This window comes from Stomoxys calcitrans, chromosome 2 (assembly GCF_963082655.1).
Source record: "Stomoxys calcitrans chromosome 2, idStoCalc2.1, whole genome shotgun sequence".
NCBI lineage: Eukaryota > Metazoa > Arthropoda > Insecta > Diptera > Muscidae > Stomoxys > Stomoxys calcitrans.
The window spans coordinates 33,216,419-33,241,370 of NC_081553.1; the positions used below are offsets into that span (position 1 = coordinate 33,216,419).

The following is a 24,952-nucleotide window of genomic DNA, read 5'->3' on the forward strand; positions in this document are numbered from 1 at the left end:
CAAGAGAATATTTTTTTAATTGATATAAATGTAACTCTTAAAAAATAAAATTTACAAAAAATTAAAATTTTCGAAATTCTGCTCAGATAAACCCTAAACATCTGGTTCTTACCCCATCCTATTAAGAGAAAGAGGGAAACATTTTTTTGTGAGCGCAGCTGGATTTATGTTGTGCTCAATAATAAGGTTCTTCCTTTGGCCCAAAAAATAACTCATAAGTTGAATTTGAGTTCCGCTCGATCGGTAGCCATTTTAGCATTATTATGATCTATCCCCCAAAAGACAAATTAAAGTGCAGACATACACACTATTGCCATATTTGAACATAAACGGGCAAAAGGTGAGCCTTTTTTGAACTCAACATGCCAATTGGTGATCGGTTTATTTTGGAACTATACCAAAAACGTTGACAACCGCTTGGTGAGGTTTTTATGGCCCTTAATATAAGCACCACCTTTATGTAACAGAGCAAATGGTACATAAACAAGGCTGTTTCAATTTAAAGAATTCATTGGGGAGAATCGTCTATATAGATGTTCGACAAGAAGTTTGTCTGTATAGAGGTACATGAAATGAGAAATAATCCGTAAATTTTGTTGAGATGAATTGTGATATACGCATATGTGATATTAGCATATAAATAACGATTTATTATTATTTTTTTTTTTAAATCTCATAAGATTTTTATTAAACATTCAACAACTTATTTTATTTCTCCAAACGAGAATCAGACTTCTTCTTTGCTCGACACATTCGTTAGTAATGACGTAGGCCACCATTTGGGTTTTTCCACATGACAAGGTTTGCCATCGACAGACAATTCCTTTGACTTCATAACTTGCTCTATGCGTAATAAACCAAGTGCTTGATTTCCAACACTGCCCAGTATGTTGCCCAGTTTTGCTTCTGATTCATTTAACATTGCTTTTGAAGAATCTGCCGCCAAGGGGACGCTTAAAAGAACGGGCATATGACGTTTACGTATCACCCCAGTATGATGTACTCTTGCCGTCAATTCTTGGCCTATGTAACAACCTTTATTAAAACTTACACCATTAAGCAGGTCACAATTTGCCTCCAACGGAAATTGTTTGCCCGGCGGCATATCATGTACACCTTCAGCCACCCCAATTTTATATCTATGCAGTTGAAAATTGTTTGTGTCGCTTGGTGGTTCAACAACAATGGTATTTTCATATACTTTCGAAAGGTCTGTCCAACTTTTATCTGAAGTGCAAACGATGCGATGGCCTAAAATTTGAAGTCGTGGGTCTTGCGTTACATCAATACCATCTACATTATTTAGCTTTTCTATGGTACTTGAGTTGCTGTTTATTGAGGGTTCTCCAAGGATATTAAATGCTGACCATATATTAAATTCGTCGGCGACATTGTCTATCTGTATTTTCCTGCGAACCCGATAAAGTTTAAGGTGTCGCATTAATTCATTGCATATATCTTTATCACATTCAAGTAGTACGGTTGAGGACTCCTTTGGTGGCATATACATTATTGCATCATATAGCACTCTTCCAGCTTTATTAAGAAACATTGTATAAATCGAGGAGGACGTCTGGAGTTGCCTCATATCATTTGTTGTGAGTCCTTGCAGAAAGGATATTACATCTTCTCCCTTTACGCGAACAATTTGCCTTTGTTTAAGTGGTTCCACAATGAACTTAGCTTGTTCCAATGTCGAGCTGCTGCTATTTCTTGCTAGCGATATCAATTGTCTTAAGGTAGGTGAAGTTCGACTGTTACGTAGTATGTTCATTTTGCTTTTTTCTTATAGTTTTACTAAAAAATAATTATTGATCCTCGCCGGTTACTGTCATACCAGTGTTTTTAAAAATTTTTTTCTAATAAGAATTTAGATGATCAGCTGTTTATTAACAGTAAGTGTGTTCGTGCACTCGAAAATTTGTGCCAATTTGTACAAATATTTACGGGAAGTCGGCCATCTCGCGCGAAGTGTTAGAGCAAGAAAATTTTTGAGCGTTTGGTAATTGAGGTCTTGCTAATTTCTGCTGGAAATTTTTTCCCAGAAGCAATTTGTTGCTTTATGTTGTTTTATGAAAACCAGCTGTTTAAGTCAAATAAATAGCAATCGAGACTAAATAAATTTTGCCCATGAAAATTCCACTAAGGAACAGGGGCAAACTTCTTACATACCAATAAGTGCAGTCCGATTCAAGTTGTTTAAGCTCAATGATAAGGGGCCGAACAGCTTGCCGCAGTGCGACACCTCTTTGGAGAGCAGTTTTACATGGCATAGTACCCCAAAAATGTTGCCAGCATTTGGAGGGGAAAACCACCGTTGAAAACTTTTTCTGATAGTCTCGCCAGGATTCGAACCTAGGCGTTCAGCATCATAGGCGGACGCTACGGTGTGCTATGGTGGCCTCCTGTGTAAAACTGTTTGTATCTGAACGAACCATACCCAAAATTGACAACGTTTTCAGTAAAATTCGGTGCAATCGGTTGTTAAAAATTGATGTTGTATCAATTTAAATGAATATCTCAAAATCTATATGTTTCGGAACTATGTACATATTTGAACTATATATCTTCTCCTAGGTATCGGCGCCATCTGAGACAAATTTCGTTCCAATCGGTTTTAATACCCACCACCGAAGGATGGGGTTATATTCTTTTTGTCATTCCGTTTGCAACACATCGAAATATTCTTTTGCGACCCTATAAATTATATATATTGTTGATCAGCGTAAAAATCTAAGACGATCTCGCCATTTCCGTCCGTCTGTCTGTTGAAATCACGCTACAGTCTTTAAAAATATAGATATTGAGCTGAAACTTGCACAGATTCTTTTTTTTTTTCATAAGCTGGTTTAGTTCGAAGATGGGCTATATCGGACTATATCTTGATATAGCCCCCATATAGACCGATCCGCCGATTTTGGGTCTTAGGGCCATAAAAGCCACGTTAATTATCCGATTTTGCTGAAATTTGAAACAGTGAGTTGTGTTTTGACATCCTTCTTCAATTTGGCCCAGAACGGTCCAGATTTGGATATAGCTGACATATATACCGATTCGCCGATTTAGGGTCTTAGGGCCATATAAGCCACATTTATTATCCGATTTTGCTGAATTCCGGGACAGTGAGTTGTGTTAGGTCTTTCGACATCTTTCTATAATTTGGCCCAGATCGGTCCCGATTTGAATATAGCTACCATATAGACCGATCTTCCGATTTAAGATTTTTGGACCCATAAAAAGCTCAATCATAATCCGAAATCACTGACATTTGACACAGTGACTTCTCGACATCCGTATCGTATATGATTCAAATCGGTTTATTTTAGATATACATAGCTACTAAAAAGACCAATATTTTGTTATGCACAATTGAACAATGACTTGTACTTATTAGTATTTGGTCCAAATCGGAACATATTTCGATATAGCTGCTATGGGGCATTCGGTATGCATTTTTCACCGGATTTCGACGAAAGGTGGTTTACATATATAGCCGATGTGGTGGGTATTCAAAATTCGACCTGGCCAAACTTAACGCCTTTTTATTTGTTTATCTTCACAAAAAATCTTCCTTTCATCGTCTTTCCTTACTGTGCTGCATTCCAATAAAATCGAGAAATAAACTAAAGAGCTGTTGTATTGGGTTGCCCAAAAATTAATTGCGGATTTTTCATATAGTCGGCGTTGACAAATTTTTTCACAGCTTGTGACTCTGTAATTGCATTCTTTCTTCTGTCAGTTATCAGCTGTTACTTTTAGTTTGCTTTAGAAAAAAAGTTCTCATTCTAAGTTTTATTAAAAATGCTTTCTTTTAAAAATTTAAAAAATTACGCAATTACTTTTTGGGCAACCCAATATTTTAGTTTCAGCCTTTAAATTAACGATTTTATTAAACATTTTATAATTTTTAAACTTAACTTAAAAAAATTAACAAACAAATACTTTTGAAACCTTAATTTTGACGCTCACTGTATACGTATATAATAACTTGTGCGCATTTTTCAATAAGTACATAATGAGGGTACATGAGTTTCGGCTCATAATCTACATCTAGAGACAGGCGGCTGCTACTTTTCAACATCACTCGCTCCTATTGTATTCGTTTTTCAGTTTATTTACTGGCCAAAATTTAAAAATATATGATACCATTTCAGCATTTGTACGTGCTAATTGTTTCAATTGTCACATTAGTCACGTTCTACTCATTTGAGATGTCCAACTCCCACATTCTTCGTTGTGGTTAACTTAATTTTTTCACACTACTCGAAAAAAGCAACAAAGAGGTCTTTGTTTCATGCTTCGTGAAGAGAAAAACAAGTTAAAAGCATAATAAAACTCAAAGTTCCTAATTGAACTTTGAAGGACAGTATAATGAAGACATATTTAAATAAAGTATTAAAATCCAAAATTATGAGCACAGTTTCCGTTACATTTTTTGAAGATGCTTTAACCATTGCCAACTCTCAATTAAATAATATATATATATATATATATATATCCCTCTCAAAACTATCACCCGTTTAAAAACTCGTTTCCCATATGAGGGGAGACTACTGCGTTATTTATTCATTCAATAAGTCCATATTTATAATTAATACGTGTACAATCAATCACACATGAATTTTTATTTTGTAGTAATGGCAAAGAAAAGGCTTAAAAATAGGAAATAAAAAAAATAGATAAAAATACAATATTCGACAACAACGAATGATGCCTTGAAATAACTGCGATGTGTCATTGTATATAAGATAAGTATAAGATAAGAAGGTACACATAAATTGTTTGAATCATAATTTGATAAACTTGCATACAAAGTTTATTTGAAGGTGTCAATAAGTTGCTTTTTCGGCAGGGGAATAGGCAGAGACTGGTTTTACTCAAACTCTTTGCCCATGAAATGCCCCAAATGACATTGACATGCAGATTTATGAACTCATTCTATTTCAATAATCTATAAAAATAATAAACACTCATACAGAGGCTCTAGAGAATAGGGTAAACTTAAACTACAAATAAATTAAATAAACATTAATTGATAAGAAATACAGCACATACACGAACACACATACGCACACAACAGATGAATGAGAAAAAATGATAACAAATTTTATATAATAATAATAATACAAAAAAATAAACTGATTTGCACTTTAAAAAACAATAGGCTTTAAAAAAACACAATAACTTTAAAAATTTTGTAACAGATGTGAAAATCGCAACATGGCGAAGAATATCTATGCATATATGTATATAGAAAATAAAATAAGTCTTTAATTTTGAGATACATAAAGGTAACAAAGAATATGTAAATGGTATATGGTAATGGGGCATGATTATTTGTTATGGTTTTGTATTGAAGCGCAGCAGCAGCAGCAGCATCAACAGGTAGTGAACGCTTGTAGTAAATTGTAAATTGTGATTTTGTCTTCTTTGTGTTTTTCTCATTTCACTTATAGCAATACAAATTCTTCAGTTTCACTATCATCATCAATGGTCAGCGGCGATGATGATGAATGCTGCGAACTTATGTCATTGTTAATCAATTGAAGTTGTTTTTGTAAAGGTTTATATAAGGAGTCGCTCATTTCGTTCGTCTCGTGCTGTAAACAGCGTCCACGTGAAAACGAAAATAATGGATAATTCATTTCGGCATATTGAGATGATGACGTCGTTGATGACTCTGTAAAACTGTTGGTCAAACTAGAAGGCATTTGTTGAGAGGGAGGTATTTGTTTTTCCAATGAGCCCGATGCACAACGCATAGGATGTAAATACTATGAAAAAATATGCATTAAAAGTTGTCATTTCTGTTTGGTTCTATGACACGGGATAATATACAATGACACATACCAATTGCACAGACTCCACAAAATTATCAAAATCGACTTTTGTCTGACAATAGAAACCTATGCAGCAACTGGGATCCATTTTGCTGGATTTTAATTTTCTTGGAGATTTGCAATGGAATGAATGTAGTGGGAAATTTTCCTGATTAACATCAACCATTTCTTGGCAATAATGGGGATCCAAATGTATTAATTTGTCCTCTACAAAACACAAATCATTAAAGCTTTGTTAATTATTTACAAAAAAAAAAAAAGATAAAAATCAATCAACCAACCTTGAAATCCTACAAAGTATAAAGAATGTTTCGGTCTTCCTCCTATTATGCCTATGCAATATTCAGTGCTTAGCAACAATTTTAGGCAATGGGCATAAACGGGATTAAGTTTTTCCGTTCCCAAACGTAAGGGTATCAATACAATTAAAGATTTCCAATTTGATTTGACTTCATTCGATTTGGGTGTTTGAGTTTTGCGCCAGGGCACATGAGATTTCGGTGTGGGTTCGGGAATGGAGCATTCGGCCTCAATGTCGCCCATATAAACTAAAAGTAAAAAAAAAACAGAAATAACGAAATTCAAATAATTAAATAATTCAAACAAATAGGCATACTAGTGCAGTCCTTGGCCACATAAATTACTAGATTATCGAAATCAGCATTTTCCTGAGCTGCGTTCTTTAGGGCTTGTCTAGAAAATAAAAGGAGTAAATATTAAGAAAATATGTGTCTTATGTAATTTAATTTTTTTCCAACTCACCTCAATAAATAGGAGACAGATGCTGGTCCATACCAATCCCCTGGCTTTTTGCCCATTTCTTCGCCTAACTTTACCAGGGTGTGTATGGAAAAGGGACTGCTTTTTGAAGAACTATCTCCAAACCATTTTATAATCTTTTTATGCATATTATCTTCGAGTGTTGAGTGTAGCTGAGATTCTGGATCATAACGCCAACCTAGATGTTAATTAGTTAGAAAAAACACACACCCACCCACGTTATAACACACTCATTATTGCACTTAGAAAAAATACATACTGCGTCCTAAAAAATGGCAAATTAGCGCCTGGGCCAATAACATTTGTCCACTGCGCAACATACAACCCCAGCCGCAATCTGAGGTATAATTTGAGCCATTCATGGTTGGAAATTCTCTGCGGTACGTCATCCAAATGCGACTATAAAAGTCGCGCTTGAATCCTTCTATGCCCTCTTCCCAAGGATTCTCTCCCACCTGATTGTCGGTTGCATCCAAAGCCAATTCTTGTGGGACTACAATTTCTTCAACCTGCTGTGGGTTTAATATAGGATACAGTGTCGTCGTATTACTATTGGGCGTTACCACAGCAGCACTCTGGGAATTGTCTTGTTGTATGGTATCATATGCATTTGAGACGCCCATATTTGAATTTTCACTTGCAGTTCCTCCACCTGCCGCAATGTTCAATTCCGATGAAGTTTCCATTGAAGAAGGAGGCGTACATTTGCGATGATAGCATCGACCCAAAAGCCACACTGGCTGCTCTTTAGAGAAGTTGGACTTAAGCTTGCCACTCCAGCCATATTTAACATTGTGCCACATAGAAAGTAATTTTGATTCCATGCCCTTGGTTGGTGTCCTGCCTGCGGAGGCGGAAGATGTTGATAAAAATTGATTTCCGTCGCTTTCTTCATTATCTATGGGATTGCTGACACACGATGAACTGGCTGAAGTGGAATATAACTGTTGAAAAGCATTTAAAAAACGCGACGATGTTGAAATCTTTCGTGAGGGTGTCGATGTTTGTTCTGATTTGGGGTTAGTGTTGTTGCTGGTCAATGTCGCTGTCGTCGTCGCAGGCCTTGGAACGCATTGAATTGTGGCTGCTTGCTCTTCCTCTATTGCCCCCTCCTCCACTTGTATGATATTAGCTGTGGGGGGAGGAACAGTGCCCGAGTTTACAGCGGCCCCTTGAAACAGACTCAGTTTGTCTTCAGTTGTTAACTGTGATAATAAGCCATCATAGTTCATCTGTGAATGGACACAAGAAAGTTTTTTCAAATACGAATACATATTGGCGACAAATCAATTTATGTTTGTTTTTATTTTTATCAATATCGCGACAGTCTCGAGTATTTTTCGCCACAGCTTGTGGTTCACCACTGAATCATCCAAACAATATTAGGTGTACAAAACTGTGGGTTCCAACCAACTGCTGCCAGGTAGTAATAGTAGTTGTGAATTGTCGAGTGCCTTTTCCACTTACCATTCGATAATTCTTTTCTTGAGTGTGTGTGTATGTAAAACTTTTGTTGTGCTAAATGTGTTTTTGCTTTTGTTTTTATTCTCAATTTCACTCGATAATGCAGTAGCAAAGTATAATAGTTTTTTATGCAGTTTTTTAAAGGAAATAATTAAACTTCTTAATTGCTTAACAAAGAGTAATGAAAATTGCAAATTGTTGCAAGCTCCAAGTATCCAATCTAAATGACATTTGTGTTGTGACTTATTTTTTTGCGAAAAAAGAATCAAAACAAAAGCAAATCGGAGTTGCCAGAATCCACTAAAAGAATAAGTAATGGGGAAGGTGCAGTTAAGTCCTAAACGGAATGAGCGCGTTAAGGAGCGTCGCTTCGAAAAATTCAACGCTGAAAACAAATTTCAAAAAATAAACTCGCAAAAGTAAAACTATTTTACCTTTTTTTAACAAGACAAAGCTCAAAGAGCTTATTCTGTTTTGGCCTTTAAGGAGGCACAAATACATTGAAGAAATTTCAGTTCAAGTCAGGATTAACTAACAAAAAGTTAAACCCCGTTTACACTGCTCTTTAAATCCGGATTTAATGGCTCGATCATCTGTTTTCCCTTTATAAAATCAGCTGACGAGAGCTTAAAATCCCGATGTAATGAGCAGTTTAAACATATGGCGAAATTTTCATTACCATAAGAAATGCATTACACGATCAGGCAATGCATATGAGCTGTATTAATAAAACATGTCAAATTTTGCTATTGTTAAAGTTGCACACATAGTGTGTGCAACTAACATAAGACAATCACATTTCAAAAAAGCACATATATGTTTTAATAGCTCTATGCAACATTAAATAAAGTTATTTGCAAATAAAAACGATTAATTACAGCACATATGTCCTTTATTACCTAAAAATTATTAAAATTCGCCCAAAATTATAAGTCGATGTTTGGCGCCATCTTGTATTGTACACAACTTTTTTTTTGTGGCGACATAAATGTCTTGGCTGCAACAATGACATAATTACCAGATAGTGTAGCGTAAACAGCTGAGTACAATTTTTTCTCGCGAAGTGCACTATCTGTCAACGAGTTTTGGTTGAGTGTGTGTATTACAGTTAAGAACCATACCACACACAAACAACGAAAAATGGCGCGAACTAAAAAAATGCAACACTGCACACATGACGAAACAATTAAAGGTCGTCTCATTTGTACAACAACCACTTATCATACGTTTTGCCAACACATATAAATAAATTTGTGTATGTGTGTAAATGAGCAGAGAATATGCGAGAAAGAAGATAACAACAAACAGAAAACATACAAAAATCTGACATCTTTATACCGAGATATATTCATTTATAGGTAGTGGCAGTTGCCCAACAACAAAATATTGAATGCACAATCTGTCAAAATTGGCGATTATTGCAACTCTGATTTTGTATATGTTACTAGTTGGTGCAATTTTTCGTTGTTTGTGTTGTGGTTCTTAATTATAATGCGAACACACACACCACAAATTTGTCGACAGAAACTGCACTTCGCGAGCAAAAAAATACTCATCTGTTTACGGTACACTACCTGGTAATTATGTCATGCGTTATACCGTCAAACCTGGCCGCCGCGAAAAAGTTAAATAATGTTCAACTTTGCGCTTGAAATCGAGCGTCATACTGTGCTACTGAACGTATGTATTTTTTAGTCGTCAAATATAAAATTTGTTTAACTTAAGCTAGTTTATTTTTTTAAATCTGTTTGCAGAGTTGCTTTTTCAAACGCGATGCTCCTCAAATCGCTTATTATGTTTAGGCCTTCAGGGTTGCTTTTTTTGAAATAACGTAAAGGGTGATTTTTTTGAGGTTAGGATTTTCATGCATTAGTATTTGACAGATCACATGGGATTTCAGACATGGTGTCAAAGAGAAAGATGCTCAGTATGCTTTGACATTTCATCATGAATAGACTTACTAACGAGCAACGCTTGCAAATCATTGAATTTTATTACCAAAATCAGTGTTCGGTTCGAAATGTGTTCAAATTTTGACAAATTTTGTTCAGCGATGAGGCTCATTTCTGGTTGAATGGCTACGTAAATAAGCAAAATTGCCGCATTTGGAGTGAAGAGCAACCAGAAGCCGTTCAAGAACTGCCCATGCATCCCGAAAAATGCACTGTTTGGTGTGGTTTGTACGCTGGTGGAATCATTGGACCGTATTTTTTCAAAGATGCTGTTGGACGCAACGTTACGGTGAATGAACACATTTCGAACCGAACACTGATTTTGGTAATAAAATTCAATGATTTGCAAGCGTTGCTCGTTAGTAAGTCTATTCATGATGAAATGTCAAAGCATACTGAGCATCTTTCTCTTTGACACCATGTCTGAAATCCCACGTGATCTGTCAAATACTAATGCATGAAAATCCTAACCTCAAAAAAATCACCCTTTATAATGGCTGGTACTATGTTCGTTTTTCACCGTTGCGAACCCTTTTTTTGCGATTACTTTTTTGAAACATTATGAAAACAACAATGATAAAATAAGAATTTTATTATAGGTAATGAGGGAATGTCCTACTGAACGAAATCAGCAAGTTTTTTTGCATTAAAATCAATTATTTTAAAAAAAGTATTTCGGTTGCGGGAACACAGCTCAAATGAAAATTTCTTTGCGTAACAGGGTGATATAGTAGGCAGAATTTTTCCTCGCAATTACAAATGAAAATGTATGTTTTGATAGGTCCATGCAACATGAAATTATTTATTTGCAATAAAAACGTTTAAAAAAATATGTTCTTAACAAGCTCAAAAGATTTAAAATTGGGCAACATTGCTCTTTGGCATTCTTGTGCATGTTTGAAATTATTGAGACATGGGTTTTGACATATGACAACCGATTTCAGGGTTGTTAATTGCAATTTTAATTGTTTGGTACCTAATCTTGCATTCCTGCGTCCTAAAATATACAACCATAAGTATCAAAACATCCACAGAGCAAAAATGAGCGGCTCTCGGCTCTTGAAGAAAATTTTGCAGTTATTTTTCGTTGCAAAAATATAATTGTGCCTAAATTAAATGAGAAAAAAATAACTACCAAACACGTGTAAAAACTCCAAGTATTAATATAAGTCATTAATTTTTTTCGTTAAGCTGAATACAAAAGTTTATTCCCTGCAAAAAGTCGCCTTTCCGATTCATCAGTGTAGTGTGTCTTGGGGAAAATTATAAAAAAATCATTTTGAAAGAGGAACACGAAGAATGAAAAAATGGTGGAATTCCTAACAACACCACCAATCGACACCTGAAGATGAAAAAACAAGAGTTTACTCAAATAATCAAATCGCATTGCAAGTTTCTCTCCTACCCATACTTCTTTTTGGGTGCAAGGATAAAACGTATTAGCCTAGTATACTACTGCAACAGCAATAACAATAAATTATTGAAAGTGAAATTTGAAAGTTCTGTGGTATCGAAGAAAAATAGAAATTAATAGAAAAATTGAAAATCGCGTCAAAAGAGAATCCATAAAAATAAGAGGGGTGCCTGACCTCACATGAATTGAACACAAGAACAACAAGCCCAAAAGGAGAAGAAAACGTGTAATAGAAAACGGTTGAGGTTGACGGTTGCTGCTGTTTGCGCTCATTGCTTCATCCACTCCACCATATATCATCTCTCATTGCGCCATACTCCTAGTGTGTTCTACTCCTGTTGGTTTTTTTTTTTGCTTTGAATAACTATTCCACACGCTCAACAGCAAAACTATACTGAGCGGGGAGAAGATCAATGTTTATGTTTTGATATGTTCAAGTGTTGTGGGCGCAAAAAACATCTGAAAGCGTAATAATTAGTTTTTTTTTGACAACAACGACTACATAATGTCCGACCCCAAACGTGTTACATTGACTACAATTAGTAGCACAGTGTCATCGTCTCTAATGACGGCCGGTTCGTCAAGGTTTGGTGCAGATTTTTTGGCCCCAGCAGATAAAATAGCACCATCAGCTACAGTAACCAAAAATGGCAACAAAACACTTCGCTTGAAAGTGGAACTTTTTCAAACAGATTGTAATAAATATCCTGAATTTGACTATGCAAAATTACTTCACGTGGAAAAGGTAAGTACACATGTATGTTAAAAGTAAAAGTAATAAAAATTGTAGGCCGGAGGCCAAAGTAGCTCCGTGACAGAGGTTAGCATGTCCGGCTATGAAGCCAAATGCCTGGGTTGAAATCCTGGCGGCTACATCACAAAAATTTTCCTAATGCTGGCGGCATTTGTGGATGTCGCTCGGCCTCTCGCTGAGTTTCCACGGCTGCTGTTCCAGTTGTTCCAATGGATTCCTTCGTCGGAAGAAGGGTGTAGGGTAAGTCTTCGCCGTGCTGAAGCACTGGGGAAGATTTCGATGCGAGAGCTGCTGACCTATCAGATATTCAAGATTTACATGAAATGTCAGGCCGCGTTGAAGGGGTTGGTGACGGGACATTTTAGGCCGAGATTATTTTGAAGATGCAGGAAGCTTCTTCGGAATATGGCGAAAGCTGTCAGGCTCTGCGAGATCCCGGGCCGTCCAGTAGTGACGGAAAACGAAGCGACTGTCGAGCTGACACATCATGCTACGGGTACCCTTCCCTGTGAAGAATTCTTAGTAGGTGGGACGTCAACGTTGACCGTGCGAATGAGGCAAGGGGTGGGTCTGTAAATTGTTGTCTGGCCGAGTATTCGCGAGTCAAGTCGTCAATTATCCCGAGGCTGAGGTCGAATTTTCGCAGACTGGTGTTGCGGCATTACGATATGCTCTATGCTTCGCGATGGATTATTTAAAGGGAGGGTCCTTCCATGTTGACGAGTTGATTTATATAGATCTAAATTGGATGGAGCCACCAGGGAATCTTCATTGAGTTTCTTGGAATCAGGGCGTCATATAGGCTTCTGGAAGGGTGTAGGGTAAGTCTTCGCCATGCTGAAGGCACTGGGGAAGATTTCGATGAGGGAGCAGATGACCAATCGGATATTCAAGATTTACATGAACGTTCGGGGCGCGCTGAAGGGGTTGGCGAAGGGATATTTTAGGTCGAGACTATTTAGAAGATGCAAGAAGCTTCTTCGGAACATGGCGAAAGCTGTCAGGCTCTGCGAGGTCCGGAGCCGTTAAGGGCTAACGGGAAACGAGGCGACCGTCAATCTGATACATCATGCTACGGAAAGAGTAAACCCTTCCCTGTGAAGGATTCTTAGAAGGTGAGACGTCAACGTTGACCGTGGAATGAGACGTGGGGTGGCTCAGTAAATTGTTGGTTAGCCGAGTATTTCGCAAGTGAAGTCGTCAATTATCCTGAGGTTAAAGTGAAATTTTCGCAGACTGCTGATAGGAGCGCAATTGCGAAAAAACACAAGAAAATGGGCGGAAACCTATTACTGTATTATGAATCACAACAGGCTCTTAGTCCCCTTGTCATTCTGGTGTTTTGTAGAGGCTTGAATTAGCTGACTAGACGATGCTTCCTCCAGTGGAGTTTCTCCCTGGCCCGCCCTCTTTGTTGTTCTTGTTTTACCCAGCGATCCTTGTCAAACTCCATAGGTGAGCAAGTCTTTCCGGTCCATAGGACCGACCGTCGGGGTAACGTTATGGCCATTAGTTATTTAAAGGCGCCAATAACAAGCAAGAGCCGCAGCCGATGGTCCGCGACTGCCATTACAGCTACTCCATTTATGGAGCATCCGACTCTACGTAACATGTGGAAGCGGTAACTACCAGCTGAGCTAATCATGATGACTACTCGTGGTGATACCGTGCGCAAGTTGATTGGTGATTTTGTTGTAGCAGTGTATTGTGTTCTTTCTTTCGTCTGCTTGATTCTGTTGAGAAGACAGATCCAGAAACTCTACGACTAAGATAGGGTGCATCCAGAGGGATCTGAGGGATCGGGACATACATCCTGCACGTCGATATCATTCCTTGCTCTATAAGAGTGAGGCGGCTGCATCTACGAGATCGTAATTGAGCCAGAACTACTCTGATTTGCGGGGGAGGTCAATTTCTTCAGGTGCAATGAGGCGATCTTTCCACATTCACCCTGTAGCTATTCACCGCATCTACTACTGTGTCTGCATGAATGTTGTTAGACCCGCTTGATCTGCCGTTTGGTCTAGAGGTTCTCTTGAACCGCTGAACCTCATGCTAAAGATCATGTAGATATACCTTTAGGCTTTTGGGCAGTGGATACCTATCCACAAGAGGATGATTTGGATGGTGAAAAAGACTTAACGATAATACGTTAGGTCTTTTTCACCATCTGCAGAGTTTGTTGGACGTACATATGCATATTTGACCATGAACATTCCATAAAGAATAGGGTAAAATTTTTCGCATATCAAGTGAGTGCTGTCGTTACATGACCTAACAAATGTCGCCAGCGTTAGGAGGGTATAACTCATCATCGTTGAACTTTTTTTTCTTACTTCTGCGTGGCTTATTATCTCTAAGACCTATACATTTTTTAATTGATGTAGGCCCCAGAGTGGTTGTTGGTGGGTTTAGGTGGTGGTGTGGACCCCCAGAAACGTGGTCATGAAAGTGGGTATTTCGTGCTCTACTCCCAACCTTCTATTTAAGGCCCATATTTCCATGATCGGTAAATTTGTATTTCCGATTTAAGTGTGTTTTCAAGAGTGAGGTGGTCCCCCAGACTTTTAGACCTGAAAAAATTTCACCACCGTGCTCTATCTCAAATATCATTTATTTAAACCACATACTGCCATTGCTTTAAATGGAGTTTATGGGATGATGCGTCCCCCGAACACTTGACCCCAAAAATTGGTTATCAAATTAGTTTTCTAATCTAAAATACCTTTCATTTGACCCACATATTGTCATGGTCGGTAAATTTTTACCATTTGGGGGTGTTTTGGGGAAGTGGCTTTGCCCCAAATACACACAAATTTGGATATCAGATCTGTATTCTACGCCCAAATATCTTTATTTAAGCCCATATTGCGAAGTTCAGTAAATAAATGCTGTCTGTGGCCCTGAAAGGGTGTATCAATTTCGTGCTGTGCTCCCCAATACCTTTCATTTGAGCCCCACATTGACATTGTCGGTAAATATCTCCGATTTGAGGAGTTTTGGGAAGTGGGGTGGTCCCCAAACACTTAGCCCTGAAAATAAATCAGCATCGTGCCCTACTCTCAAATGTCATTTATTTGAACTCCATATGGTCACTGGCCTCAAAATTGAGTATCAAATTCATTTTCTAATCTCCAATACCTTTCATTTAAACCCCTTGTTGGAAAAGTCAGCAAATATGTCCGGTTTGGGGTATGGGCACTAAAAACTATCAATATTGAACTCCACTCTCTTTAAGATTAAAATTTTCATGGTGAGCAAATACGACCTATTTTTGGATTGTTATAGGGGTGGGACATCCCCTAGACAGTTGGTGCCGAATGTTATTATCAGATTCGCGGTCTACTCCCAAATACCTTTCATTGGAGCCCCATATTTCCATAGTCGGCAAACATGTCCGGTTTGGGGGGTGTTTTGGGGGATGGGGCGGCCACTCATTCACTTGGCCCTGGAAATATCAGATTCGTGTTGTACTCTAAAATACCTCTTATTTGTGCCCCATATTGCAATTCGTCCTATTTGCTTTACTTCCAAAGACATTTCATTTCAGGCCCATATTGCTAGGAGCGGCCCCACAAGAACTTGGTCCCACATTTCGATATCAGATTCGTATTCTAAACTCAAATACCTTTTATTTAGGCCCCATATTGCCATGGACAGTAAATAAGTCCTGTTTGAAGTGTTTTGGGGAAGGAATGAACTCCCACATATGGATACCAGATTCGTATGTACGCGTAAATACCTTTCATTTCAGTCCCATATTGTCGTAGTTGGTCTATTTATATATTTTTGGGGTTGGGGCGGTCTCCTTAGGTACCGCCTTTTAAGTTACTCTAAGAGACCACACAAAATTTCGCTCAAATCGCTCTACCCACCTCCGAGATCTGGCGTTTTCTGAAAATTAGGGTAAGGGGGAGGGTCCGCTTCCCCCTACAGATATCAAAAAATGTAGTACCTAATTTTTACCACAGGATCATTATGCACTATCTGTGAACATTTCAAGAAAATCTGTTCAGCCGTTTTTGAGTCTATACGGAACAGACAAACCAACAAACAAAAACAAATTGATTTTTATATATAAGAAATATGAATCCATGTACTGCCTATGTAATTAACAAATTTTTTGTAATATTTTTTTTTAGAAAAAGTTAAAAAAACTGAAACAAAAATCAAATGGTTTCTCGGACCCCTTTGAGGAGAACGATGATGATGTAGCACGCATTGCAAAAGAATTAGAAAGAAAATATGGAAATGCGTACGTAAGTGGAAGAGGAAAAAACAAAAGGGATGAAATTGATATAGGACTGGGTTACGACGAATCTGATTCGTTTATTGATAACACAGAAGCGGTAAGTTGAATTTTTCACCAAAGTATCCACATGTACCCTTACTCATGTAAAAAGTTTTCCATTTTAGTATGATGAAATGATACCCGATGAAGTTGAAACAATAGAGGGAGGTTTCTACATCAACTGTGGAGCACTAGAGTTCAAAAAACTTCATACCGAGTCCACGACAACGAAAACCGATGAAATTATTAAAATGCCAGATCGTCCCAGAAAGAGAGTAATATCGTCGTCCTCATCGGAGGAGTCCTCTTCTTCAGACGATGAAGATGAGGACGATGATGATGATTCTGAAGATGATGACGATGATGATGAAGACTCGGCTGAAGAAGCTTCTGTAGAAACTACAAAATCAAAATCAAGCTCATCCGCTGCTCCTGCTGCATCCACTGCTGCAGTAGTTCCTATAGACAAAAAGACAAAAGCAACCTCAAATTCGAGCAAAAAGAAAACCATAGTTACGCCTGCAGAAAATGGCAATGCGGCGAAAAAAAGAAAAATCAAAAACGTTAAAAGTGCCGTTTCGACAGGTTCCTCTTCAAATTCTCCTAAACCTCCCACTGATGATTTGGCTTCAGATTCTGAGCGTGAACGTAATGCCAAGAAAATTGAGAAAACTACCACAGTCAAAGATATGCTCAAAGCTCAAAGAGATAATTTCCTAAAGTCTCAAACAGGCAACGATCCGAAATCAGCTATAAGCAAGCAAAAAGGTAAGTCTTCAGCAGAGGAAGCGGAATCTAGCGAAGGATCGGACGACGACGATGATGATGATGATGACGATGAAAGTGACAACAACAGCGATTCTAATCAAAGCGCCTCAAAGGCTAAGAAAGATAAAAAGTCAGCTTCGAGCAATGAAGAAAATCATGGAAATGAAAGTGAGTTTGTTGTACCAATTGACAATCCCCAGATAAAAAAAAATTCTTGTTACCTTTTTAGAAATAAGATCTGCAGATACTAAGCTACCCGAAATGGAGGCGGACGTTTTGGCCAGCATTATCGATTTTCGTGATGGTTTAAGATCTAAAAATCTTACTGGCAAAAAGATTCAATTCGATGAGGCCCTATCCGAAAGTTTACTCAAGTAAGTCCCTCTTACTATTAAATTTAAACTTACTATTAAATATTTGTTTTCGCTCTTAGAATTGATGATTCTTTGTTGTGCATTGATAAAGCGGATCGCAGCAGTGTATATGCTCATATGGAGTATCAACTTTCTTTACCCAAATACTTCTTCTTCCGTAAAGCGAGACAGCTACGCGAAAGAGAGGAGAAAATGAAGAGTAAGCGAGCCTTCAACAAACTCCACAAAGCAGTTACAGAAACAATGCCCGCTGTCATAGCCAGTTATGATGCTGAACTAAGACGTTATGCCGAATTACAGTAAGTGTCTATAGTTATCCAAAAGTCTAAAAACTCAATAATAAATGTTTTATTTAAGGGCGGCAAATGTTAATTCCGATCAACCTCCAAAAATGCCAAAGAAAAAATTCCCTTGGAATCCAAATTTGAGGTAAGCCAACCTAAGCTATTGATCACTATCACATGCCTTAAATGGAATTTTATTTGCCTTTTTTCTTTAGAAATCTCCTATATGATGTCTATCAAGTACGATGGACTTCATATCCTGTTTTGGGGAAAAAGAAAGATACCTTGGAGGATTTTATCACCATCTATATGAGCAAAAAGGTTGTGGAAATATGGCCAAAGGGTTGGATGCGCTATGAGGAATTACAAAAGGAGATAGAAAAACGGAAAACGGCAGCTAAAAAGGCTAAAGAGAAGGCCGCCAAATTGGCCACTGCATCAACAGCGCCAGCTTCTCTTAATACTGCATCTAGCACAACACAGAATCCATCCCAAGAATGTAATCCACGTTCCAATACAAACTCTGATACAGAGTCTGTCGCCAGCAGTAGTGCATCATCGGGTTTGAAACGAAAAAATCCTGAGCCAGGTCCTAGCAAAACAAAACCGAAAGCGGCTAAATTGAATGGTGAACAACAAAAGTCCAAGAATATTCCTGTTGGCCTGGATTTGACATCACCCAATAAGAAAACGGATCACAGCATTAATCACATAATATCCCCAACTTCAGCTGCCACGAGTACGGCTGCCATGGCAACTGCTTCTTCAATATTTAGTTCAACCGTTGCTGCTCTATCTCAACCCTTGAAACATTCCAATAATACACATGTTATTGATCTCGACAATTATACATGTCCTAATGATATAATGCAGCAGGCAGCAGCCGCTAATGCAGCCCTAGCTTCGTATGCACTTTCTAATGCCGCCTCTCTGAATCACACAACAGCAGCAGCTGCTGCTGCGCCCTCATCACGGCGAGAAAGCAGCGGGGACTCCGAAATAGAAATCGTTGGCTTTTATCCAGCGACCAAAAATGCAAATAGAAAACAAAAGACTAACAGCCGCAGCGGCACTCCAAATTCGAATCCATCTGGAGGCGAAAAGACTTACAATAACAATAATAACAATAGAAATTCAAAGAAGTCACTACCCCCAAACTCAACAGTAACTTCGGGAGCTTTGAATTTGCTTGGCGTTGAGGGTTACAATAAGATGGTTAATGCATTCATGGATTTGGGTGAGGTAGGTATAAAAACAAATTTAAACAATTGTAAGTTTGGCTGGTCCGGACTACACAGAAAAAAAAATATTACGTTTTTTTTTAATTAAATATTTAATTGAAAATAAAAATGTTTTCAATTGAAAAAATAATTGAATCAATAATTTTTTTTATTGAATCCGGATTTTTCAAAAATTAAGGAAATTTTCAATTAAAAATTTTATTGATTCAATCATTTGGATTGAACCTGAACTTTTTTCAATAACGAGGGTGATTAAAATTTTTGTCATTTTCAATTAAAAAGTTGATTGATTCAATAATTTTTTTATTTAGTTGAATCCAAACTTTTATCAAGTACGACTGTGATCGAAAATTGATTGATTCAATCGATATCAGATTCGTGGTCCACTCCCAAATACCTTTCATTTGAGCCTCATATTTCCATTGTCGGCAAACATGGCCGGTTTGTAGTGTTTTGGGCGATGAGGCGGCCACTCAGTGACTTTGTCTGAAAATATGTGTCATATTCGTGTTCTACTCTAAAATACCTCTTATTTGAGCCCCATATTGCAATGGTCAGCAAATACTTCCTACATGGGTGGTGTTATGGGGGGTGGCCCCATAGACACTTTCCCGAACATTGATATCAGATTTGTGCTTTACTCCCAAAGACCTCTCATTTGAGCCTCATCGCAAATTTGTCCTCTTGCGGGGATGTTTTTTTTTTTTTTTGGGGGGGGGGGGCGGCTGCCTTCCAAACACTTGGTCCCATTTTTGGATATCAGATTCGTATTTTACACTCAAATAGCTTTTATTTAAGCTCCGGCCCCCCTATGAACCCCATCCGAAATTTGGATATCAAAATTTTTGTTATTAGGTTACTACAAAACAAAACACACAAAATTTTGCCTAAATCGCACCACCCATTTCCGAGATCTGGCGTTTCTGAAAATAAGGGTAAGGGGGATGGCCCGCCCCCGTTCAGATATCAAAAAATGTTTTTGATATCTGACGGGAACATTATGCACCATCTGTGGAAATTTCAAGAAGATCGGTTCAGCCATTTTAAGTCTATACGGAACATACATACAAACAAACAAGCACAAATTGATTTTGCTGCGCCCGATAATGCTATGTTGGAGAAAAATACTCTTAATTTGGACTTGGTCTCAAAGACCTTTCATTTAAGATCCATACTGCCATGGTCGGTAAATATGTCCGATTTGAGGGGTTTTTTGGGGGTTGGGTGACCCACGAAACACTTAGTCCCACAATTGGATATCATATCCGCTTTCTACTTTCAAATACCTTTAATTTGATACCCATATTGTAGTGATGGGTCTATAAATCCGTTTGGTGGGTTTTGAGGGTGGGCGGCTCTCCTAGGCAACCCACCTCAGATTTTTTATTTTAGGTTAATGTGAGTATGCCAACAAAATTTCGCTTAAATCGCCCTACCCATCTCCGGGATCTGGTGTTTATGAAAAAGGCCCGTCTTACAGTGAGAAAGTTAAAAATATTATAAATATATTGCAAACAACTGCAACGAAGACATAATGAAGATAAATGCTGTATGATCTGTTTTAACCACTCTGCCCTCTTTCTGCTCATGTTGGCTTCTCCAAATTAGCGCCATTTACTGGCTATTTTCAACTAAATCCATTTGAAACAGACTTTGAAAACAGCCAGTAGGTGGCGCTAAATTAAATGTTAGTGCTACTACTCGCTTGTTGTGTCTTAACGACTATAACATTGATTGTGGTAGTTGTCAATAAATGACAACCTATTAAATAGTCATCATTTAGTCTTTTTTTTAATCAAATAAACGATTTTCTGTGGTAAAGAACTAATTTTCCAGTCTATATATTTGTTGCGGTGGCGATAGTTCTTACTATTAAACCATGTTAAACTTTTAAACATAAAGTATTGCCCAGCAGCACGTCGTTTGGTCTTGTCTATCGATGAGCTAAAAATGGTTGCAATCTTAACGTTAAGGTTTGCCACTCCTCCTACCATACTGACCGTCATAATTTTTGGTGTATGGCGGCCTACATTTATTTGTGTCCCCACACAGTGTCCTGTTAGGTCATTATGATTGATCGACCGTTTTGAGGTGAGGTGGTTCGCTAGATATATGAGCAGAATAAAGATATCAGATTCGTAGTCCACAACCCCATCTGCCACTTGAGCACATATTTGAATGACGCACTCTATTCAAAAATATCTATCATTTGATCCCCCATTGTTTTAATTGTTCAAATAAACTATTGAAGGCGATTTTTGGAGGGTAAAGCGCCACCTAGATTCTTGGACACAAAGTTTAATGTCATATCATAATCATCACCCAAATACCTTTCATTTGAAGTCTTATATAGCTATGATCGAATAAAATTCGCAATCTTCTCCCGAATACCTTTCATTTGAATCCCATATTGATATATACAATATGTTTATTTGAAGAACTTTTGGGGTTGGTGTGGCCCCGGGATTTCTTGGACTTTTAATACCATATTCGTATTCTACTCTCTAATACCTTTCATTTGATACCCATTGTCCCGATCTGTCATCCTTGATTTTGGTTGGTGTTTTTGGGGTAACGGGGGAGGGTCCGCCCCTTCCAATATCAACTAATGATATGTAGCCTATTCCTCCTTCCTGACCATATTCGTAATCTACCCCCGAATAACTTTCATTGGAGTCCCATATGGTCATTATCGTCCAAAATGCCTACTTCAATGGGTTTTGGCGTCGGGGCAACCCCCTATGTACATGGACCCAAATTTTGATATAAAATTTGTATTATACTCCCGTATACCTTTCATTTGAGTTCCACATTGCCCGATCGGTCCACTTTTATTTTTGGTGGTACTCTTCGGAAGGCCACCGTAGCGCGGAAGTTATCATGTCCGCCTATGACGCTGAACGCATGGGTTCAAATCCTGGCGAGGCCATCAGACAAAATTTTCAGCGGTGGTTTTCCCCTCCTAATGCTGGCAACATTTGGGAGGTACTATGCCATGTAAAACTTCTCTCTCTCGCACTGCGGCACACCGTTCGGACTCGGCTATAAAAAGGAGGCCCCTTATCATTGAGCTTAAACTTCAATCGGACTGCACTCATTGATATGAGTGAAGTTTACCCCTGTTCCTTTGTGGAATGTTCATGGGCAAAATTTGCAATTTTACTCTTCGGGTAAGGGGGAGGGTCGGCCCCTCTTCAGATATCAAAAAATTATATATCCTATTGCTCCTTCCGGACTACTTCCCACAATCCGTGAAAATTTAAAAGAAATCAGTTCAGCCGTTTTTGAGTCTATACGGAACAAACAATTTTACAAACCCACATACAAACAAACAAACAGAAATTCATTTTTATATATTGGGTTGCCCAAAAAGTAATTGCGGATTTTTTAAAAGAAAGTAAATGCATTTTTAATAAAACTTAGAATGAACTTTAATTAAATATACTTTTTTTACACTTTTTTGCTAAAGCAAGCTAAAAGTAACAGCTGATAACTGACAGAAGAAAGAATGCAATTACAGAGTCACAAGCTGTGATAAAATTTGTCAACGCCGACTATATGAAAAATCCGCAATTACTTTTTGGGCAACCCAATATATAGAAGATATATGTATAGAGAAGGAAATTGAACTCGAACTTAAAGATATTAACAAAAGTTTAAATAATAGTTCCAGCAGGCTTTAATGTTACACAACTGTAAGAAACTGTTGTCGGAAAAAATAAATTTTCTGTAGTAGTTTGAAGTAGTTTCTTTTCGCCTATCTCAAATTTAACCCTTAATTTTAACCTTAACATTAAAAAATAAAATATGGTTTTATAAAAGGAAAAAAAATTGTTTTATACAAGAAAAAAAAAGAAAATTTTGCTTTATAAAAGAAAAAAAAAATAAAATTTCGTTTTATAAAAGAAAAAAAATTTACAACAATTTTATCCTGTCTGCTAAGTCTGATCTTAGCGAATTGTTAAAAAAGCACGTTTACTTATTTTTTTTTGTTTTTTTTTTAAACAGCATTTACAAGTTCAACCAATTTTAAAAGCGACAGCAGCTCAAAAGTCAACACAACCGCCGTCGTCCTCGTCATCAGCAATGCCCTCAAATATGCCGCATCAATGACCCAAAACACCGTTGAGGAATCGCACAACGTCGCCAAACGCCTTGGGTTTAATATCTACTCCACCACCATTGCCAACCAATACGGTGGCAACCACTTCGGCATTTTACAATCACGAACAAACAGTAGCAGCGGCCTTAGTATTATCCTCATTGTGTGGAAATACCTCAACGATAACAACAACCACCACCGGTACCCGAACACCCTCACTGCCAGCAGTAACTTCAAATGCAGTAGAGTCGTCGCAAACACCATCACCAATTACAACTGCAACAGCCCTACCACTTTGTAACGATAAATTAAACTTTAATAACTTAGCAACACTGCCTTTGTTTCTAACACCTCAGCCGCCATCAACAATATCCAACAATAGTCACTCCTCCCTTTCCTCACTAGGTGTAAATATGAAAGCGTCACTACTGCAGCAAGCATCTTCACTTTCCATGTCCAGCGGATTTCTGGGACAAAACCCCTTCCTACTCCCCGCATTAGCATCCACAGCAACATCATCATCAAATGCTTCATCCTCATCGAAATATGATCGTCATGCAAGATCAACAAATTCCTCCAGCCAAAATACTTCTTCCTCAACTGCAGCATCATCATTATCATCATCATCGACATCCGGCAACCATCGTCAGGCAAAAAAATAATATTGTCTTCTTTATATTGTTCACATCTCGATTGTTGTACGATCATTTTTATTTTTTACCAGTGTAAAGTATGTTTCACCTTTTTTTTGTTATTATACCCGTCGTTTTGTGAGTTCCCTATTTTTTATTTCTCATCAAAATTAGAGGAAAAAACAAATTTAATGTTATTTCTTTAAGAAAACGTATCAGTAAATTATAATTTTTTCTAAAATAAACAGAAAATATTTAATTAAGAGCAAACAGAGAATCTTAATGTTGTTTCATCCTTACGTCCTTTCTACTCAAAACCATGGAACGCATTGTGGACACCATGATAAAGAGTAGGTCATCCAGCGAACTGCTCAAATACAAACAGCATGCCTATGTCAAGGAAAGGTCGGTGGAGATTGCCATGCACAAGGTTGTGCATAAAATAGAAGAATCATTCGATGCCAAAACGCACACCCTGGCGGTATGCATTGGCATCGAGGGGGCTTTTAACAATGTGCGAAACGACACACTGATCCAATCCTTAGAGACTGGATAACCCATATGCTAAGGAACAGGTGTATACATTGTGTTTCTCATGGCATAAATATAAGGGAGAAAGTGGCACAAGGCACGCAACAGGGGGGCATTTTATCACCGCTCTTATGGGTGACCACCATAAAAGACCTATCAAGTGTCCGACCATCAAGTGTCCCAAAATACTTGGCGTCACATTTGACAGCTCTTACACATTCTCCTCACATGCCACAACAATCTGCGATAAAGTTAAAAGTAGAAACAAGGTCTTCAAGTCACTTGCTGGCAGCACTTGGGGTGCAGACAAAGAAACCTTGTTGAGCACGTACAAAGCAATTGGCCGGTCTGTGGTAAGTTATGCAGCGCCAGTGTGGTCTCGTCAGCTTTGTGACACGCAATGGAATAATATTCAGATCTGTCAGAATGCCGCCCTCCGAACTGCGACGGACTGTCTCCTCAGTTCTCCTGTGGTCCACCTCCATCAGGAGACAAAGATCCTACCAGTCCGTAGACATAACTACA

At 38.0% G+C, this 24,952-nt stretch overlaps 3 protein-coding genes across 4 annotated transcripts; 1 reads left to right on the forward strand and 2 right to left on the reverse strand.

Annotated features, from left to right (window-relative positions):
• Positions 1 to 622: 622 nt before the first annotated feature.
• On the reverse strand, positions 623 to 1,868 carry LOC106095687 (putative transferase CAF17 homolog, mitochondrial). The gene has a single exon (XM_013262980.2). It carries the CDS (start codon positions 1,772 to 1,774, stop codon positions 728 to 730), a length of 1,047 nt encoding a protein of 348 aa, XP_013118434.1. The 5' UTR covers positions 1,775 to 1,868; the 3' UTR covers positions 623 to 727.
• A 2,651-nt stretch (positions 1,869 to 4,519) lies between these two features.
• LOC106095718 (cysteine protease ATG4D) lies at positions 4,520 to 8,317 on the reverse strand. Of its 2 annotated transcripts, XM_013263017.2 has the most exons (7): positions 8,088 to 8,317; positions 6,880 to 7,852; positions 6,603 to 6,798; positions 6,457 to 6,533; positions 6,122 to 6,388; positions 5,851 to 6,047; positions 4,520 to 5,774 (listed from the first exon to the last, which is right to left on the reverse strand). In XM_013263017.2, exons 1-7 carry the CDS (start codon positions 8,088 to 8,090, stop codon positions 5,451 to 5,453), a joined length of 2,037 nt encoding a protein of 678 aa, XP_013118471.1. In that variant the 5' UTR covers positions 8,091 to 8,317; the 3' UTR covers positions 4,520 to 5,450. The 2 variants fall into 2 exon arrangements, with proteins under 2 accessions (XP_013118471.1, XP_013118470.1); XM_013263016.2 differs by lacking the exon at positions 8,088 to 8,317 and having other exon boundaries at positions 6,880 to 8,045.
• Positions 8,318 to 11,043: 2,726 nt separating this feature from the next.
• On the forward strand, positions 11,044 to 24,173 carry LOC106095713 (yemanuclein). Its single transcript, XM_013263010.2, has 8 exons — positions 11,044 to 12,195; positions 16,347 to 16,553; positions 16,621 to 17,431; positions 17,493 to 17,637; positions 17,697 to 17,936; positions 17,995 to 18,066; positions 18,137 to 19,163; positions 23,171 to 24,173. The coding sequence occupies exons 1-8, from the start codon at positions 11,956 to 11,958 to the stop codon at positions 23,273 to 23,275; spliced, it is 2,847 nt and encodes a 948-aa protein (XP_013118464.2). The 5' UTR covers positions 11,044 to 11,955; the 3' UTR covers positions 23,276 to 24,173.
• Positions 24,174 to 24,952: the final 779 nt, after the last annotated feature.